This window comes from Poecilia mexicana, unplaced genomic scaffold (assembly GCF_051168715.1).
Source record: "Poecilia mexicana isolate PSO_F unplaced genomic scaffold, ASM5116871v1 scaffold_21, whole genome shotgun sequence".
Taxonomy (NCBI): Eukaryota; Metazoa; Chordata; class Actinopteri; order Cyprinodontiformes; family Poeciliidae; genus Poecilia; species Poecilia mexicana.
This window is the reverse complement of record NW_028263390.1, coordinates 21,576,265-21,596,852: the sequence shown is the minus strand read 5'-3', so window position 1 is coordinate 21,596,852 and position 20,588 is coordinate 21,576,265. Positions and strand designations below refer to the sequence as shown.

General features: G+C 37.2%; 1 protein-coding gene across 3 annotated transcripts; it reads left to right on the top strand.

Annotated features, from left to right (window-relative positions):
- The first annotated feature begins 950 nt into the window (after positions 1-950).
- Positions 951-20,475, top strand: LOC106917234 (uridine-cytidine kinase-like 1). Of its 3 annotated transcripts, none has more exons than XM_088001942.1 (15): positions 951-1,236; positions 2,958-3,166; positions 5,418-5,524; positions 6,706-6,876; positions 7,940-8,011; positions 9,611-9,800; positions 9,895-9,956; positions 12,604-12,620; positions 15,712-15,810; positions 15,925-16,018; positions 16,137-16,199; positions 17,210-17,332; positions 17,397-17,504; positions 18,240-18,396; positions 18,520-20,475. In XM_088001942.1, the coding sequence occupies exons 1-15, from the start codon at positions 1,145-1,147 to the stop codon at positions 18,600-18,602; spliced, it is 1,647 nt and encodes a 548-aa protein (XP_087858068.1). In that variant the 5' UTR covers positions 951-1,144; the 3' UTR covers positions 18,603-20,475. The 3 variants fall into 3 exon arrangements, with proteins under 3 accessions (XP_087858068.1, XP_014841522.1, XP_014841521.1); XM_014986035.2 differs by having other exon boundaries at positions 1,086-1,236; positions 18,704-20,475; XM_014986036.2 differs by lacking the exons at positions 12,604-12,620; positions 18,520-20,475 and having other exon boundaries at positions 1,085-1,236; positions 18,240-18,410.
- The last annotated feature ends 113 nt before the right edge of the window (positions 20,476-20,588 follow it).

The following is a 20,588-nucleotide window of genomic DNA, read 5'->3' as shown; positions in this document are numbered from 1 at the left end:
ATCCGTCTTAATATAAAACTCACTCGCAATCATTCTTACCAAATCAAAAACCAATTTAAACATAATAATATGATTAAGGAACTATTATCATACAATAGACTACAATCTAAACCAGTTTTTCAAAGTGAGGGCCGCGGGCACATGGAGGAACACTAGGAGGCGCTGTGGGACACTCAGAAAGTTGGAGGGAAGATGGAAAAATAAAATTCCATAATGGTTTTTGTCTTTAATTTATCATAATCATTTTTGTTTTCTATTATTAAATCATCTTTAAAATAAAATGGAAGTTAAAATAATTGATTTAAATGTTATTTCTGATTACCATTTTCAGTCAATTTCATCAAGCTGCTTTGCTCTTCAAGCAAGTGTAGCAAGTAAGAAACAGAAATGTTTCTGACAAGAAAAAGGCCAAAAGAACAGAAAAAACAACAACATAAGAACTGTGGGAATAAAATACATTTTATACTATGAAGATAACATTTTTTATAGCGGACAATTTTAAATGAGATTTTTTTTTCTTCTTTTTCCAGCCCTATAAATTATGGAGTCTGGATAGTATTAATGTGTTTATTTATCGAATATAGCACTTCTTTAAATTAACTGATATTAAACTTAGACCTAATTAATATAAAACCTGAGTCAACTGGTTGTTTTGTAAATGTTCTTTATAAATTAAATTGATTTGATTTAACATCAAGTGCAACTGGTACAAATGTAAAACTCTCCCATAAACCTTTCATGCATTTTTATGTAGAAATTTTTTTAACAATATCAAAATACTTCAAGTTGTCATTTTGATCAGGATGACTGCTATAATATAAATCTACGAAATACATAGAGATATGACGGTTATTTGTATGTTACAATGGTCTGCCTTTTATTATTAACGTTTCTATCGCATACTCGATGTAGTTTACAAAAGAAATGTGGACGAAAGTCTTTTGTTTGAAAACTCTTTAAATTGCCTTTTTGTTCTTGTAGTTATTAAAGTACGAAAGCTTTCATAATTCAATGTGCATAATGTATTTCAGTCGTGCAGTTGAGGTAAAATTACCGACGTTCTGCGAGTCCCGCAAACACAACATCACTTTACGTCTTCTGACGTCATCACGCAACCAGTGTTTGGTTTCCGCGCCGAGCCGTTATGGCAGCAGCGATTATCCTCGACAGTAAGCCGGGCGAGCAGCCGACAGATGGGGGAGAGGACGCGGATAGGTCGATGTTGAGGACCGACAGGTGAGAAAAGCCTGCCGGGAGGATGGAGTGCCTGTTGCGGCTGTTGGATCCCTGAACGGATCGCTTTAATCCTGCTAACGCAGCTAGCTGGCTAGCTTTCCTTCTCCGTCAGATCCACGCATTGTGTCAGCGTGGCTGCTGGGAGAACAAAAGAGGCAAAAAAGACAAAAAAAACAACAAAAAAAAAAAAACAATAACACATTTAATATCACTGCAGATATTCAACAAGGACGTGTTGATTTTTTTATTTTTATTCTTATTTATTTTTATTTTTTTATGAATTAATTAAAATTCTTGGCCATCTCAGAGTAAATGCTCTTTGAGTTTTGTGCCTGGTTGCAGTTTCAGTTTTAAAATTAACATTTCATTCAATTCAATTTCTCTTCTAGAAAAACAATGTTGCTTTACCTTACAAAAAGCTGAAGGTTTTTTGGTAATATTTTTACAAATAAATGTTGATGTTCTTCCTTTGAAGCTTGTAGTCATGTTTCTTAATTCACTCCACTGAAAGACAGCAGAGCAGTAAAGTACTTTTTTTAAATTTTATTTACAAAATCATCAGCACCACATTTATTGAAACCCCATAATATCTTTCAAGGTGCTGTGAAAAAGTATTTACCTCCTTACTTTTTTGTTTCAGATCAACTGAATTATAATCAGACAAAAGTGATCTGTGTAAATAACCACTGATGCTATCATCCATTAGAGTAGGCCTGGACATTAAGGCTGAATAAAAGCATTTCATATGAGTCGATATATAGATAATTATTGATGATTATTTTTGTTTCAAATATCTGAAATTTTGCCAAACTGGTGGAATGACCTTTTCTTTTTATCTACAGTTTTCACTCCACACCATTGTTTTCTTCTTTTTAAGCATTTATGGTTTCACAGTGAACTTGAAACTGCTGCTGTGCAACTTACTCAGCAGGTTGTTGCTAGGTAACCAAAGATTGAGTGAGTAGGCTAGCTTAGCTCATTGTGAGAAGTTGAGAAGGTAAATCACTTCCTCTGCTTACATCTCCCAGAATGCCATGGGGTTCTGGATTGGAGTTAAGTGAATTTTCCATATATAGATTGTTATATCTGATGTATTATCTATTGATACTGATCACATGCAGTAGACACTATCTACATATTAAGAGTAATACTGCGTTTGTCCTACCAACCCAAATATAAACATCGGGAGTTTAATTAGAACATGTGCTTTGGTTTTGCTTGTTTCTCTTCCAAAGAGAGAAACTTTTAACTGAAGATTAGTGAGATAACTTTCCACAAACCGAGCCAAGTGATGACAGCCTTACTCATGTGAATGGTGGCCTCCCTACTCGATGTCACGCTGTTTCCTGGGCAACGGTGTGTTTTCCTGGGGAGGATCAGTAAGTTCTCCCGTCCTCTCCCTCAGTCACACCGATACCAAAGGTCCGACTGCGGAGAGTCCTCGCGGAGACATTCCAGTGAAAATGTTTCTTTCTTCCTCTCTGCAGAACAACAATTTATGTGCAAGTCCACAATTTTACAATGTTGTAATATCAGCTGAACTTGCATGTACTTTGTAATACTTGAAGTGCCTGTAAAGGAGCAGCAGGGGGTCACATATGAACCAAAAAGGCATCTCTGATGGCAAAAACATCCCATCCTATCCTCTTAGTGAACTGTACAACGACTGATAATGTTTTGGCGAGCGGTCAGCTTATCGATGCCTCTCCCTCTAAATGCAGCGGGAGCGGAGAAGATTCCATGGACGGTCTCTCCAACCGGGTCCCCTGCTGTCCTCTGACCCCGTCGCTGTCGCCACGGAAACGGACCACGAGCCAGTCCAAGACAGAGCCTCCGCTGCTGAGGACCAACAAGAGGACCATCTACACCGCCGGCAGACCACCGTGGTACAATGTCACCGGGACCACCTTCAAAGAGGCCTTTGTCATCGGTGAGAGAACAAACGCCGTCTGCTTCATAAACCAGAGTTCTCCTGGTGGTTGGTTTGTTTTCCAACTCCTACATCGTCACCTAAGACGCATTTAAATATGCTTAAAATTAATAATTTACGCAAATATTTAGTACTTTCTATGCACCAATCTGGTCTTAATATCTGATCAGGTATCAAATCTATTCAGTCTAATTCAACAAGAACTAAACTGAAGTCTAGTTATTTATTTTACATTACATTTGAAATTCCTAATTGCACTTTCTGAGCCATTTAAAATAAGGTTTGTTGCAGTTTTTTACTTTTTACCGTAGTCAAACTGGAGATTTTATCATTTTCTTTTGTTTTACTGTTAATTGCACTGACGATTAATCGATTACTAAATTAGTTACGATTATTTCAATAATCGATTTATCACAATTAATTTGATTAATCGTTTCAGTCTTAGAAGGAAGTTGCGCTCATGTCTTCTTCAGAGGTTTTTGTGTTGTTTCCTGTAGTGGTTTTTGGTGCAGTGCCCCCACAGGCGAGGAGGGGAACAGGTTTTTGAACGATTTGGTTTGTTTGACGCAGTTCAGTGTGAAAGTGAACCGCAGTGAAAATGTAATCAGTCTAAGCCTCAATAACCTTAGACTGTGTGAAAACAGTCTAAGGTTATTGAGGCTGATAAAACCTTAACATTTCAGTTTTATTTTCCTCACAGGTGTCAAACTCCAGACTTTTAGGGCCGGTGTCCTGCGTAAACCACATAAATTTCTCAATAAAAGAATCTCAGTTTTCTTCACGTTGAGTTTCAGAATAGATAAACTGAAAAACCTCTGTCATGCTCAAACCTTTTTTGCTACAGATGTAAGTTTAGCAAACCGTAATCTAATGGTTTCTTTCTGTATGAGCCTTTATGGCGACACATCATGCTGATCTGCACAGTAAAACATCCGAGTCAGCGAGCTTCCCAGCAGCTGTGGAGTGAGCTCCAGGTGTGCATGTTTGACATCCACGGAGCGCCGTAGCGTGAATAAACTCATCAGACCGGCGTGAGCGGCGGGAAGGAGAGGCGGACGTTCTCCTCAGTCTGCAATCTGTTATTGCCAATGGAGCGTAGTGACTGGTCCCAATTTCACACACGGCTGAAAGGAGCAGCGGAAAACTGGTCAGACCTGCGCTGAGGAAGATGTAGTAAAATTTGGTGCAAGATGGAGAGGGGAGCGAAAGAGGGAAATAATTACGACTAAAACCGTAAAATGGGAAGAAAATAAAAGAAATTGAAATGAAAGGAGGTAAAACTTTGTGTCTGCCATCTTTTCTTAACAATTGGGTTTTTATTGCTAATAGAAATCAGGGTTTGTTGTGTTGCAGCAGAGCAGCTTTCACAGCTGGGTGACTTTAAAACATGTTTAGATGAAATAAAAGGAAAACGTGTTTCTACAACATCCCCACAGCTGGACTTAAAGATAAAAACAAGCAGCATTTGTTTAGTCCAGTAAAATAAGTGTTTTGCTAAAAGTCACTTATTTTCTGTTACATATTTTTATGTAATTGTAATTATTTTGTAGAAATCTGTTTAATTTTTCTTTGTCAAAAAAAGCCAAATTTTGACTGATTTGTGACAGCAATAAATACTGTATATACTGGTAAACCCATATTTTATTTTTTGAAGTGATATGGCTTAAAAAATAAAATCTCAGATTTTTTTTATACCAGATTCAATTTCCAATTTTAATTGATCTATTTTTTCCCTCAGTTGTTTTTAGAACAAATATACAAATTACAGAAATTTTCTCTTTTCACATCACACGAGTCACATAATCAGGAAGTAGTTGGAGGATGATGGTTTTTTTAATGACATCACATGAACAAACTTTATTTGTGTTTCTTATGTAATGGAAACAACACAATTGTGAAACTTTTTTTTTACATTACCAGAATATTGACAAAGTTTTGCATACATTCGTAATGGAAATGCAGCCAATGTCACACCGTTCTGCGCTAAACAGCACAAAGGAACATTGAAAGTCTAAGGAAATTCAAACTTTAGCGAATTTAACCTCTAAAAATCTCTCATTATACCAGTTTGCCATATCTGGTGTCTGTTGCTGCAGAACAACTGTAAAAAGAAGTGATATGTCATGAGTATATGATGAAAGTGTATTTATTTAGTTCTTGAACTAGTTTAGCATTTTTCTAGCAGCGGTGCTTCTCCACGTTTGTCTTCATTAATTAGAGCCGCTGCTGTTTGTGCTTTGTGCTCCTGCAGGTCTGTGTGGAGGAAGCGCCTCAGGAAAAACCACAGTGGCCAATAAGATCATCGAAGCTCTGGATGTTCCCTGGGTGGTTCTGCTGTCCATGGACTCCTTCTACAAGGTGATCACACTCTGCGTAATTAAAAAACAGAACCACAAGCTTTGATTCATAGGGTCTTCAGCAGTAAATTTGCAGATTCACTCTGAGCAATAAGACGCATTCGATAACTGTTTACCCCCAGAGTTCTCTGATAGTTCATTAGCTTTTGATTTGAAAACAAATGCAGATCATAAATCATATTCCACTGAATTGATTAACCTTCCCGCCCCTTTGCTGATTTCAGCAAGATGAACTGAAATCGATGATTTTTGGTTCCTTTCTTACTTGCTTCTAACACTAAATTAAAAATGTTTGTTAAATTTGTCCCTTTAATATGTGACTAAAGGTTACAAAGAGGAATATTGAAGGAAAAACATGCTGAATATTTGTGCAGCAGTTCCTGCAGCTCAAGATTAAACAGTCATTGACTGTGTTCAATATTAGTGTTTTATGATATAAAGCACTTTGAACTGCCTTGTTACTGAAATGTGCTTTACACATAAACTTGATTGATTGATCTACAATGCTGAGTTCTATACTTTTTTTGTAAATGTAACTATATTTTCATACTTTTCAGGTTTTTAATAGAATAATTTTCTTTCAGTTTCCAGTAGTGTTTGCTTAGACTGCTCAGTTTGGAAAATATTTACTTTTTCATAATTTTCAATCAAATGTGTGAAGAAGAATAAAAAAAATTGTGAATAAAGTAATAAAATTACAAGAATAAAATTGTAATGTTATGATTTCGTAATATTACGACTTTATTGTGGTAATTTTATAACTTTATTTTCATACAAAGAAAAATCCTTTGTTCCCAACACTTTTCATTAACAAATAATTCATTTTGTCCAATAAAGTTTTGTGAATTTTTAAAAAATTTTCCAGATCAAGTGGAGAAAAACTAATTCAGTTGTTCAAAGGGACGATTTTGTGAAATCATAAGACTAAAATAACTTCATTGAGCCACTTGTTGTGCTTATTCTCAGGCTTTTCTAACAATTTAAAGTCTAAACTTCGTCATAAAGGCAAACATTATCTCTTGTTCTTGGTGTTTTTGTATAGCAGCTTTTCAGAGTTTTTACCCGCTCCAGTAAAGGAAATAGTATTTCCACATTATGAATTCTGAACAGGTGTTGATATGAGCCCTGACAGCTGATCACAATCACCTGTTTTACTGCTGCTCTGGTTTGTTTGTGTCTCAGGTGTTGAATAAAGAAGAGCAGGAGCTCGCTGCTAAAAACGAGTACAACTTCGATCACCCCGACGCCTTCGACTTCGAGCTGCTCATCACCGTCCTCAGGAAGCTGAAGAAGGGGAAAAGCATCAAAGTGCCGGTGTACGACTTCACCAGCCACAGCCGGCGCAAAGAATGGGTCAGAAAACAACGACTGTAGTAAAAATACTTTTTGAAATTCCCCCCGCAAGTTTGCTGATAATTAAAGCTTCATTTTCCCCAACAAGAACCGTTTCTGAAGCGTTGCGTCTCTGACATCTCCTCTTTATTTCGTCGCCGTGTAATTTCATGGCTGACTGGCACAACACCTCATGGGAAATCGGCCATCTCGGCCGGCGACTCTGGGATCATTTTATGGCCCTTTTGTACGCAGCTGAATGTAATTAAGTGGCCGAGCTGCTCTGCTGCAGCCTGGGGTTCAGCTTCTACTGAGCTGCTTCCTGAATTCACACATTTTCACTTCTGTCTGTTTAAACTCAACCTTCTTGTGTTTTTTGTTGTTTTTTTGTTAAAGATGTTAAAGAACTTCTGCATAATCCTTAAATCAATTCACACTGCTGGGTTCCTTAGTCATGAGTTTGTGGCAAACAGTGATCCTGACGTCTTCTCGCTCCTCATTTCTTAGTATATTTTGTTTTTTCTCCGTCAATATTTTAGTTATTTCCTTGAACTTGACCACATGTTTATAACGTTTATTTAACTGTACCTGCAATGATACCAATAATAAAATCTCTTCCCTGTATAGTCGGGATAACTTTGGAGTTTATTTATGTTTTCTGCATCAAAGCCTCTGATCTATCTGATTATTTTCTACTAAATCTGAATCATTGGTAGAGTCATGTTGGACAATGTTTTGTCTTGTACTGAGTAGTCATGAAATATTTTCTTTTTATCTTGTAGCTTTTAAGTATCTGCTTTGTGAGGATAAAAATCATAACTCATCTCCTTATCTCGCCTCAGAAAACTGGGAGCAGATAATAAATAACTGGAAATCATCTGAGTCTTGAACAGCTCCAGTAAAGTGAAGCTGCTTTCAGTTTTACGCTCAAAGTTTTTAAAATCCCAGAATATCTTGAACATCTTTTAGGATTTCAGCTCCTTCTACTATTCAGATTCTGTCTTGTTTTCTTTGTGGACATTTAAACTGACGACATAAACAATAAAATCTTCATTCTTTCTTTGATTTTTCATCTCTGTGACAGAAAACAGTTTATGGAGCCAATGTGGTGATCTTTGAGGGCATCCTGGCCTTTGCCAACAAGGAGCTACTGAAGGTAAAAATATTTATTATTCTCAGTTTTTCTTTTTGTTTGTTTGCATGTTGCACATATTATAGACGGTAAACAGGTAAAAGTTTTTGGAGTTGATTCAGCTTCCAGTTTAGATTTTTTATGATATGCTGATCAGTTTAGTTGATGCAGAAATCATGTTATTGATTATAATATTTATGCAGATGTAACAGGATAATAGGCAGACTCTCTATCTACCAAGAAATGTGTAGTTTAAGGCTGCATGATGTTAGAAAATGTTGTGCTATCAGTAATATTAGTAAATATTTGGCATTTTGAAACTCTAGTTGTCCAAGTATTACATTTTGCAGGAGAAGATATTGCTCTCTAAACGTGGATTTCGCCCTCACTGATATTGCGATGACCATATATTTATGATATATTGCGCAGCTCTGCTTTGGTTGCAGCATCTGGAACAGCTGGTTTAGCCTCAGGGAAGCAGCGATATCCCAGTCTGTCCACCACAGCTGTTACCCCTCAGGGCTGCAGACAGAGAGAGGCACATCCTCGTAAAGTAATATTTAACATTTAGGCCATCATTTTGTAGAAATATCTTCTGTCTATTTAACCTCCTTTATTTTCTCGGTGTTTCTTCGATTGACGTCTTATTGCTGAGTCAAAGTGAAGATTCAGTCCAGTCTGCTGCCTGGAGCCTCTTTATGTGGAGAGATTTGCCTTTAAACAGAAAATTGATTTGCTCTTTTATTGAAAGCCTGTTTACGGTCAGTGAAAATCCATAAGAATTAAAGGGACGGCGCTCCTAATGGTAAATAAGTCCTGCTGCTGCGCGTCGGCTCCTCTGTGTGTTTGTGCGCTGGGCTGTGGCGATAAGGCGGCCAGCCTCCCAGGAGGCCCGGCTCCGTTGCTGATTACCCTCTTATTCAGTCAGTAACAGCCTTTGTGCTCTGTGATTAATTGTGCTTTGTGTCCTTTCTAGTAACTGAAGCCAATTATAGCTGCTAATCTGTAGAGCTAATATACAGGTCTGGGTTAAGAACCCGTCCAGACGGGCAGGATGCCAGGAACTGGGAATATAATGGAAAAAATACCCACATTAATTCTCTCTATTAAAGCAGAAACAGTTTGGTGACGAGTTATCAGGATCTGTAGGAGGACTTTACAACGTATGTGACTGGGATGGAGCTTTGTTGTAAGAAATAAGAGACAAAGATTTAAATTTCTATTAGTTCTGTCTATTTTTTAAAAAAATCATAAGATTAATGACATTCTAGTGCTGCAAGCACATTCAAAAAATAAAAAAGTGTCATTTCCTGTTTGTTTTTAAACTGGGTCTGGTTAAAAGAGCATGCAAACCTGCTGTTTAATTTCACAAATTTTGTTTTGCAAGCAGAAACAAACTATCAATGTTCACAAATTATTTTAGAAGAATCAACTTTTAGCATAAAAAGATAAAAGTTACAAGTCATAGCAGGTTTATATTTATTTTGGTCTAGATAGAGGAAACATGAGTGACATCATTTGTTTCTGAAGCCTTTCAGGATTTTAAAATGTTAAAAGGAGAAATTGGAGCAGAAGCACCAGATAAACTGGACTGAACGTCGTTTTGTGACCTTTTCCCGGCAGCTGCTGGACATGAAGGTGTTTGTGGACACGGACTCGGACATCCGGCTGATCCGCAGGCTGAAGAGAGACGTCTCTCAGCGCGGGCGCGACATCAACGGCATCATCAAGCAGTACAACAAGTTTGTGAAGCCGGCCTTCGAGCAGTACATCGAGCCGACGGTGCAGGTGGCAGACATCGTGGTGCCCAGAGGTTAGTCACTCTCCTCTATGCATTCAACTGTCCTTTAAATATCACATATCGCCTTTTTTCAATAAAGTTACTGATTGAATGTGTTTCCTTTCAGGTGGGGAAAACTTTGTAGCTTTGGATCTGATTGTTCAGCATGTCCACAGTCAGCTGGAGAAGGTAAAGACTCCCAATAAGGTCTCTACTTGTTTGTGTTCTGCTGACTCGGCTCAAGTCGTAGTTTCTCCCGGTGTTTCAGTTTGTTTCAGTTCGATTTGTGGCGAAGCTGTTTGAAAAGTGCTGCTTCAGCTGCCTGCCCTGATAAGACTCGCCGCTTACAGATCCTGCACTTCTGGCTGTTTTTATATGAGGAACAATGTAAACAAAGTCGGCTTTATTCAGATCAACATTTTTAGCTGCTTCCGTCTGCAGGCGGTGGGAAGCATTGTGACGGGGTTTTGCTGCGTCGCCACAATAAAGTGATAACGTGTGGATATGTGAGCATGGCTGTCAGGTTCTAAAGCCAGAAGTTTGACTTTCCTTCAGTTTTTTATCAAAGAAAGTTTAGTATCAGAAAAAAATAAAATAAAATGTGACTTTATTAATTATTCCAAACCTGACCGGATGCATGACGGTAAAACCACGACAGCATTTCTGCAAAAACTGCTCAACCATTGTCTCCCAAAATCAGGAAAAGTTTGATCCATTTATCGGTTTTCTCATCCGTCTGTTTGACCTCCCATCTTCATGTTTTCAAGCATTAAAACATCTAAAACATGCAGAAACCTGAGGACCAGGACTGGGCATCTTCTGCGAAATAGTTGCAGAAATCCCAAAGATATATTTTACAAAACATCTAGCAGTGAATATAAATAGACGTTATTCTGTTGGTAGTCTTATTCTCTTCATGTTCTTATTCTCTTAGCAAACCGTGCTCATGATGCTGCAACATGAGGTCCAAAAAGTCACTTTTAATTTTGTTTTCAAATATTCTGCCGTCTGAAATTTAAACTTAACTGTTTAAACATGTTTGGAAGATGTAAGTTTTGTGTTCAAAGAGCTTCATGGGAATAAAAAACAAACTGAATTTGGTTTCATTTTACCCTCATCTTAGATTTTGATCTGAAGTAATTTAAGAGAAGTAAGATATTTTTTCCTGATAATAATTCCAATGTCAACAGCAAATGCAGCAAATAATTTCGGTATAACCAGTTAAAAAAAAACTCCTTCCATTTTCATTTTTTGTTATTGATTAAGGGAAAGGAAACAAATCAGATTGTTAAATATTGATTGTTCCAGGCAGAGTTTTGGTTGTTACAGCGTTTGGTGAGGCTCCTTTCTGCCTCGTCTCGTTCCTCCTTCCTTCCTGCTGCACCTCGCTGACCTCGGTCAGGCAGCTCTGGAGTCGTTATCTGAGATTAATGGCGCCGTGCGGAGAGGAGAGGTGTCCTCCATCTTTCTTCTCCTCATTGTTCTGTCATCCATTCACTTTTATGACCCACTGCTAACTATGATCTGTTCCACCTTCAACATATTCATTCGCGGCCATCAGCAGAACGCATCAGTTACACTCACTGCACGACACCTGCAGTATGCAACACGAACGGAGCAGGAAGCTCGTCTACTTTCCTTCAGCTTCAAAAATTATTAGTAATTTACATAACTTTAATTGAAAGTTTCATGGTTTTATTCAGCATTTCCTTAAGCAGAAGCTTTTGCTATTTTCTGTCTAGAGTTTGGATGAGTGAACGACTGCGTTCAAAAATACTTTATTTATCCCAAAAATAAATTAGACGTTATCAAACTCATATAATCCAAGAGCCTTAAATTAATCAGGATCTCTGGTAGCAGTCAGTGTTGCAGTGAATCTGAAGATGCCTCTGACTGAAGATTATTGTTTACATGCAGCTCAACTTCTGGGCAGCAGAGATGATTTTCCACAGTAGCATGTCCTGAATGACATCATCAGTTGTTGCTAATCCACCTCATTTGCTTTTGCTGCTCCTTTTTAAAGCGGCGGTTTAAATAAAATTGACTTTCTTTTTAGCTTTCCATCATTTTATAAAGTTTTTCTCTCATCAAAACAAAGCTGGAGTGTTGCCTTGATTCTTCCATGCATGTTTGAGTAATCTTTTAATCTCCATGGCAACCATTCAGCTGTCAAAACGCCTGAGTGGACGTAGCCCCGCCTTCGAGGCGGCAAAAATCCTGCAAACAGCAAGAAAAAGCTCTTAATAAAAATCAGCTCATGATGATAAACACTAAAGATAAACCAGCAAAGTCGTTTATCTCCTAATAAAAAACAACAGGAGAACTCACTCCTTCAAACTGACTGGGTTAAAATATATCTGTCAGAGATTCTTTTAACTTTTATTTCATCTTCTGGAAGAAGGAAGACTTCTCTTCAGTTAAACCGTGGGAAAAGATTTACTCCACGTTGAATCATCTGTTGGTTTCTGCTGCCTCTGAAATTCAGAGCAACCTTCATGGAGAGTTTATCTGCCAAAGCTTTGGCTCAGTCCACCAAGCACATTGTTGAGCCAACTGATGAAATCATTCGCTGTTCCAGCCCCGTTTTACACAATCAAATAAAATGGTCACACTTACTAAAATCTGATTTATGACACTGTTGAGTTTTTGTTCAGCCAGACATGAAATTAATATTCATGGCTGAGCTGTCGGGGTGTGTGGAGCTGCACATTTCAGCTGAGAATGTTTTTGCTTTAAAGGTTTGAGTTTCTTTTATTTTGCTCACTGTGTGTGTTTTTGTGTCCTCGTATGGGCCTGACCCCTCCTTGCCTGGCTGAATGCTGTGTAACCATTCCAGCGTGAGATCAATGTGAGGTATGCCTGCAACAGCTTTTTATTTCAGTTTCTTTCTCATTACAGCCAAACCTTTACTCCCCTCCGCTTCCTGTTCGCCATACAGTCAAACCTTTTTTATTTTTTAATAACTGGGGCTTTTAGTATGTAAAAAAATTAATTTAACTGGCCAAACTACCATCACACCTGATGTCTCTTTTACTGATAACCCTGTTAAATATGTAGATAACTTGAAAACTTATCTACATAAGTATCATGATACTTATGTAGATACAGTTAAATACAATTTAACTGTATTAAGTTTGGATTATTTAAAGAAATTTCCAAGAAACAGCCTCTCTTTACAGCACGCTAATGCTAACGTGCTAATAGAAGAACATCGATGATAGAAAACTTTAGGAATGGAACATTGCATATTAATTAACATTTAAATGCAAATAAATTATATTCTAGCCAAATAGCTCATTTCCATCTCTGGTCTCATTGGTTGATGCATCTTCAGACCTACTGCACAGAAAAAAACTCTTCACAAAGGATAAAATGGGTAATCAAACAGTTGACATTTGTACAATGGTTCAACAGTTTTCTCTTTAAATTGATAAGATGAATATAGTTATACAGCTAAAAATAGAGTTGTATTCATTAAAGCTACGCTAAGCTAAACAGGCTAATCAGGTAACAAAGACATCTATTGCATAGTTTTCGCATACTAAGCAGATCCAAATGTTTTTTCGTTCTTTTTTATTATTAAATAAAAAGTTTTGTTTTTCAAGTTTTGTCTCACTGTTCATTGTAATCTAAGACTGCAGATAATTTAGATGAAATTGTCATTTTACTGTTCCATTCTTCCACACCCATAAGGAGAAAAATCTGGACACGTCCCTGGTGTTAAAGTATAAAATGTTCAACTTTTAAAACTCAGAAACTTTCCTAAAATTAAAAACTTTCCACTTTACGAGCTCAGAAAATTCCAAAGTTTTCTAAACAATTCCTGAGATTAATATTAACATTTTTGAGGTTTGTTTTTGCAAATGTTTAATCTGTGGAGCTCAGAAATGTTTTTATGTTTTCTAAAAACATTCTGAGATTAATGGTGAAAATTTACCCGTTTTTCTGTCTGCAGTTGTCCTAATGCTTCCTGGTGTTTGCAGAAAAATCAGTGTAGAAAATCGTAAAAATAACAATCTCAGCAATGCAGACGGTTTTGATGGACTTTAGACTTATCACGATAAGAAATATATCACGATAAAGATAAACGATACGATAAATACCCACTGCTACTCTGAAATAAAAGAGAAAGTAAAATCTTGGTTGTTGAAGAACTAACACTTTATGTTGTGCTCAATATTTTCCATTGTGGAAAATTTTAATTTGTCAGTAATAATTTTGCTGTCAATAAAGAAAAGGAAACAGAATCAGTCAACGGGCCACATGTGGCCCCCGGGCCACACTTTGGACACCCCGTCTAGATCTTCACCTGCTTTAGACGTGAACTTCCTGCAGCCATGTTTGCACAAATCAACACCAAAATACAATCACCACGACACTGAGTCTGCTTATATACGCCGCTTCAAGTTGTTTATGATTCAGATAAAATCTGTTTTATGTTAGAAATCAGTTTGAAGTCCTGCTGCAACACAAAGCAGAGACAGCGATGGAGTGAACTCTTAGTTTGCAGAAAAGCCGACATTTGGCAGAAAAGGCAACAATCGTGACTCTTTAGGTCTTTTCTCTGGGCGAGTTAATCTGATTTAATCTCTGTTAATAAATGCTGACATAAATCACAGATTGATTTGTAAAACGTGGAGGAGCTCTGCTGCTCTTTCAGGTGTGAGATCTCAGCAGAATAAAAACAAAAGCTCTAATTTAAACCCACTTAGATGAACTGATCTGATGGCGTGATGCGCTGCAGCGTTTTTGCTCAGTGTTGCACAGCGCCGATCTGTCAGAGCTTTCCACGACTCAAAATGTTCTTTCTCTCCCTTTTTTGTGTTTTTTTTTCTGTGCTTTGTGACGTTCTGCAGAGGAAGCTTCGCTGGGATATGTGAGGCCCGACTTCTGCATCTTTTGTTCAAATATAAGATGCACAATCCTGCCGTTTCCATCCACTCCGAGCTTACTAACCTGTTCCACTAGTAGCTGCATGTTTTATCTGTAAATTCAGGCAACGTGCTTGCTTTTGACATTTATCTGTCAAGTCTTGGCTGGCAGAGTACTTTTCCTAATTTGCATTTTTGTGAAATAAAACAAATGCACGACTTATTTTTTGCAGAAAGACAGCACAATTTAAAATAAAGTGTAAAGAGAGCAGCAGAAACAGACAAGCAGCTTTTTTGACGCTTTGCAGCACTTTGCATGTGTTTGACGATATTCAGGGTTGCATTTATTGTTTTGCATGTAGATTACAGCACAATTGGAGAAGATGAGGGCATTAACTCTTAAAACTGCTGCTCTGACTGAACAAAGGGAATCTTAGGATCACAGCTCCTCTGCTGTTATTTAGGATCAACATGTCTTTCCACATTTTTATGAAACAGTTTGCTGGTAGTTCATATTTCTGCCCTGCTCTGCTAAATAACATTTTCTCTGCAAAAGTTACATGACCATTTTTAACAGAACTTATCAAGTTTTATAAATGCATACTTTAGGAGTCTAGCTTCTTTTATTGTTAAGAAATAAAACCACTGCTTTTTAATTTACTTTTTTAGTTTTTTTAAGAAACAAAATTAATGTATATTCTTGACTTCCATAAAATGAAAAAGAATAAATAAGAAGAGTAATGACCCATATTCACCTATTTTAGTTATATTTAAATAAAACTGCACTTACCCATGCAGTTTATGCAATTAAACTTTGACACCATGTACTTAAAACGTCTGGAATGTCTTTTTATGTTTCCTTTAATTACTTCCTATGCTGTTGTCGAAGTATTTTCCAGATCTGGATAAGTTTGAGGATGAAAGAATATCTGAACTCTTCATCCTTTCATTTGTCCATCAGATCATCCGTCTGTTTGTTGTTTTGAAGTCTGAGTCTAACTTTGACATTTTCACATTCAGTTGCGCATAAAACAATCTGAATGTTTTCTGTTTTTTCTGTTCGTTTCTTGCAGATCGGCTCTGGCGTCGGCCCATCAGGGTCAGCCGTTACCCAAAACCCTCAGCGTGATGGAGAGCACGCCTCAGGTCCGCGGCATGCACACCATCATCAGGTCAGCGCGCCGCCGCACACCTTACAGGAAATACCTGCTTCTGTTTGTTCCTGCTTCCCAGCTTCATGCAGGAAAACCTTCAGGAGCTTTAACTCTTCCTGTTTGTGTTTGTAGGAACAAGGAGACCAACAGAGACGAGTTTATCTTCTACTCCAAGAGATTAATGAGGCTGCTGATAGAACATGCCCTCTCCTTCCTGCCTCTCAAGGTGAGGCTTTTCAGCAGCAACATTAGCCGACCTTCCTGGCCACTGGAGCAACCAAAGTGCAAAATAACATTTGGCTTCGAGTTGGAACTGAATTTCGTCCCGTTTTTGTCCCGTCCAGCCCGCTTCCGTGGAGACGCCTCAAGGCACCGTCTACGAGGGAAAGAGGCTGAGCGGTCAAAGAGTAAGAATCAGAGTCTCATCGACTCTCCACTGAACTGATTCAGTGTCTGGAGGAAACTTTTCAAAAGGTTCCGGTTCTCTACGCTGAACTGGAAAGTACAGAGCTGAACTGTTCTGCAGATTTGGCAAAGTTCAAGAAAACAAAATAAGATGAACTTTATTCACCATCCCACTGTCTCCAATCATCTAACAGGAAATATCTGCTGTAAATTCATATCAAACTTCAGTTTTTATCCTTCAAATTTAAAGTTGGCAAGGATCAGTTCAAACCATAAAATAAATTAAGATAAAAATATTTTCTCTCTACAAGTTTTACCTGAACAGAGAGACATTTCCATCCTGTATGGCAGGAAATATCACATTTTCTGTCAAAGGTGTATCTGTGTTTGAATGTTAGGACATTTTCTGTGGTGTACCTCAGGGTTGTGTGTTGGGGCCGTAATAATTTACTTTTCATTCTCTTTTTCTACATGTCTTGCCTTAACATTTCAGCATAGGGCCACTGAAAAAAACTAACTAAAACAAACTAATTCTTTAATCTTTAATCTTCTGAGAAAAAAGTCAAAATTTGGAGGGGAAAAAAGTCTGAATTTTGAGAAAAGTCGGAATTCTTTTCTTTTCAGATTACTCATGGAATAAAAATAATCTTTCGACATATTTCAGTTTAAAACTAGTTTTTAAAAAGATTTTCTTTTATAATTTACTGGAATGTTTGTCTTAATTATGAGTTTCCAACTGTATATCCTGGCATATATGAGTAATTATGCTATTTATTTCTATAAAAGGTACATTTTATGTGTAACTTTGATCATTTTAACTGGTTATCAAGTCATTTATCTGTTCACTGAACCAGATGTTGTTCCGGAGGCTGCCCCCTAGTGGCAGCAGCTCTCATAGCTCTGCTCTACTGCAGTAGATTCAGATGTTAAAGCTGCAGTTTGACCTGTTTGCTGTTCAGCAGGAGCTTTCAGAGTAAATTATTGTTGTTTTCTTACTTTCTGTCCCGTTAAGATCACCGGCGTTTCTATCCTGCGGGCCGGGGAGACGATGGAGCAGGCTCTGACGGCCGTCTGCAAAGACATTCGGCTGGGGAAGATCCTCATCCAGACCAACCACGACACCGGGGAGCCGGAGGTTTGTGTGTTTGTGAGCGACGCCTCGGTGGCTGCGTGTGGTTCTCACCGAGCTCTTCCTGCAGCTCCACTACCTCCGCCTGCCGAAGGAGATCAGCGAGGACTACGTGATCCTGATGGACAGCACCGTCTCCACCGGAGCCGCGGCTCTCATGGCTGTCAGGGTCCTGCTGGTGGGTCCAGTTTTAAACTTTTTAATGTTTTTACTTTTAATTCTGATCAGAAATATTCAGGATTTTTTTTAATTCACTTTTAAACTTCTGAGAAATAATAAACAGATTGTTAATAAGCAAAAGAATAACAAAAGACGAATTCATCAGTTAGATTTGTCAGCTTCCATTTTAACTTATGTTTAAAAAAACTAAAATAAATAACTGAGTCTTTAATATTCTTTTGACATTTTAGTGAAATATATTTTTATAATTTTTAACCTACTTCATAAATCCATTTGTTTTTTGTTTTTTTAACTTTTATTTAAAGTTATTTGCTTCTTTTCTCATAATTTTTTTTGATGATATATAAATATACTTATTTATCAAAGATTGAGGAGATTTACATTGTTTTAGATGTTTAATTTTGTTAGTATTCTGTGTGTAGAGTTTTGTAAAATGTTTGATTTTCATGATAATAAGCTGCTGCTTTGTTCCCAGGACTCATGATGTTTTTACCCGAAGGAAAATTATTCTTTTTATTTTAAAAAAATTTAATAATGAGTAATACAAAAATAAATAATTTTTTTAAAGGATTTTTTCTTTTTTAATGAGTAAAAAAATTACATAATTTTAAAAAAGCATTTTTGTTTTTATATGAAAAAAATTCAAATGAATACTACTTTTAAAAAAGGAAAACAGTTTTTTTCTTTTTATAAAATATAAAAAATATAAAAAATTTTCCTGCTCCATGTTTAGGATCACGATGTGGCCGAGGATAAGATCTTCCTGCTCTCCCTGCTCATGGCGGAGATGGGCGTTCACTCGGTCGCCTACGCTTTCCCTAAGGTCCGCATCATCACCACCGCCGTGGACAAAGAGGTCAACGACCAGTTCCACATCATCCCAGGAATCGGTGAGGTTTTCGGATAGTTTGGTTCGTTTGGCACAGTGCAGCGTGAAAGAGAACCGCTGCAGCTGAAATTATAACAAATGTTGCAACTTTGGTTCCAGCTGAATGTGTCTGTTGATTTTGCAGCAACCCTTCATTTAGAGGAAGCATGTGGCGACAGTGGACAGAAACCGCTCACTTTTAACAGGAAAGAAACAGAGCAGAGCTAGCTAGATGCTTTAAAGGATGAAGAGACGCAGTCAGGAGTACTTTCTATGAGAAACAAACAGAAATTGTGGTAAACATGTTGGTGTTCTGCTCTTTTTCTCAGGTAACTTTGGGGATCGTTACTTTGGTACCGACGCTCCATCTGATGTCTGTGAAAGTGATGAAGGGATGGACTTCTGAGGACAGACTGTTACAGGAGCACTTCGCTGTGAACACATCTTAATAATAAATTTCTACTTTATCTGCTCGACTTCTTCTTCCACCAAGATGCTCTGAACTGGTTCCTGTCGGATCCCACAGAGCGGGCTTTATGTGACGGAAAACTTGTAAGGTTAGGGAAACGTTTGTTAAAGGGACCAGAGGTAAAAGTTCGCTCTGAATCAGGTTCCACAATCCACAACATATTACAACTTAATTTCTTTTATTGTGTTGATAATTTCTCTTATGATGCTTTAAAGTTCCTTTTATGCACCATTAATTTCACTGCAAAAACACAAAATCCTACCAAGTATTTTTGGTCTAATTTCTTGTGTAAATATCTCAGTAAACTTGAAATAAGACTAAACTGACTTATGAGTAACTTTTCAGCAATAAATAGGAGTTTGTTTTACATAAATAATACCTTAATATGGATGAAAAAGACTCAGTTCCACTGGCAGATTATTTCACTTGTATCATGTGAAAATGTCTTGGTATAAGTGAAATAATCTGCCAAGATTTTGTGTTTTTGCAGAGTTTCTAAAGAGCCTTAAAGTTGGCAAACATCTTGCTGGATTTTTTGCACAGTTCGAGGCCAGATATTGTAAATAAATTAACTTAATTTAAATCCAGCTGAGATCAAACTAGATCTGGGCTCAGTTTTGATTGGATGTTGATCTATGTTTTTGCACTAAGATGTTGCATGAAGATAAGGCAACGTTTTCATCTCTGATGATAATCGTCCCCCACGTTTCTGTCCGACTTTAAGATATTAGTGCATCGCTAGCAGAGTGAAGATTTCTGGAAGAATTTGGGCATGTTACATTTTTATTTTCTACAAAGTAAATGTTTTTATCTCAGGCAACTTTCACCAAAAGGGACGGCAATCATAACTACTTGAAGACGATTAACTGATGAGTGAATGAAAAGGTCAAATATTAACTTTTTTTTGCCTAAATATGTTTTTTTATTATTTTACTCCACAAATTTCAATATTTCTTTGTTAAAAAGTTTATCTAAAATAATTTTATTGTTTTTCATCAATGCAACAGGTTTTCTTAATCCTCTGTATTGAGCGCCATTTTGGGTTTTTATGAAATTTGGTCAAATATAATTTGTCACAGGCTCAGGTCTTGCATGTAAACTGGCCCTTAAAGGGACCCGTCCTTGCTGCTGTTTAGCCAAGTTTTACATGGTTATTTATTTATCTTGTTTACAGGTAATTACTTTCATCATATCACACATTTTTGACTTGTATGAATCCGTTTTTTTCCAGAAATATATGCAGTACAAGTCAATTTAAAAGTTTGCTCATTCAGCATTTCTACTGTCAGTTTTAAAATCTAGTATTTCCTCAGTTATGCTGAGCTACATGTCACTTTTTTTATTCATGTCACCATGTTCATAAAAAACAGTAATATACATTTATACGAAGCATATAAAATCAAATACAACTGACTTGAAATAACTTTCAGCTGTTACTTGTATGAACGCTCATTACCTCATACTATAATTTTACTGAAAAACACTGCTGCCAGTATTCATCTGAGGCAAAATAATACATTTATGTACCCTGTGCCATTTTATTCCGAAACAGTTGTCATAATGGGTATTGATTCTGTTTCTGTAAGTGTCTCTTTGCTTAAAGAGAATAAATAAATACTTAAAAATGAGAAACTTGTCGTTGTTAAACTTTTGTTTTGGTATATACCGCGGCTGTCCACCAGAGGGCAGCACAGGCTGTATTTCATTGTTTACAGCGGAACTTGCGTACTTTTGATGATACCTTT

Excerpts from the sequence above, each read along its gene's own strand:
- LOC106917234 (XM_088001942.1), top strand. The coding sequence starts at position 1,145 with ATGGCAGCAGCGATTATCCTCGACAGTAAGCCGGGCGAGCAGCCGACA. Across the intron at positions 16,019-16,136 it reads TCTCCTTCCTGCCTCTCAAG|CCCGCTTCCGTGGAGACGCC; the intron begins GTGAGGCTTTTC and ends TGTCCCGTCCAG. Across the intron at positions 17,333-17,396 it reads ACGACACCGGGGAGCCGGAG|CTCCACTACCTCCGCCTGCC; the intron begins GTTTGTGTGTTT and ends CTCTTCCTGCAG.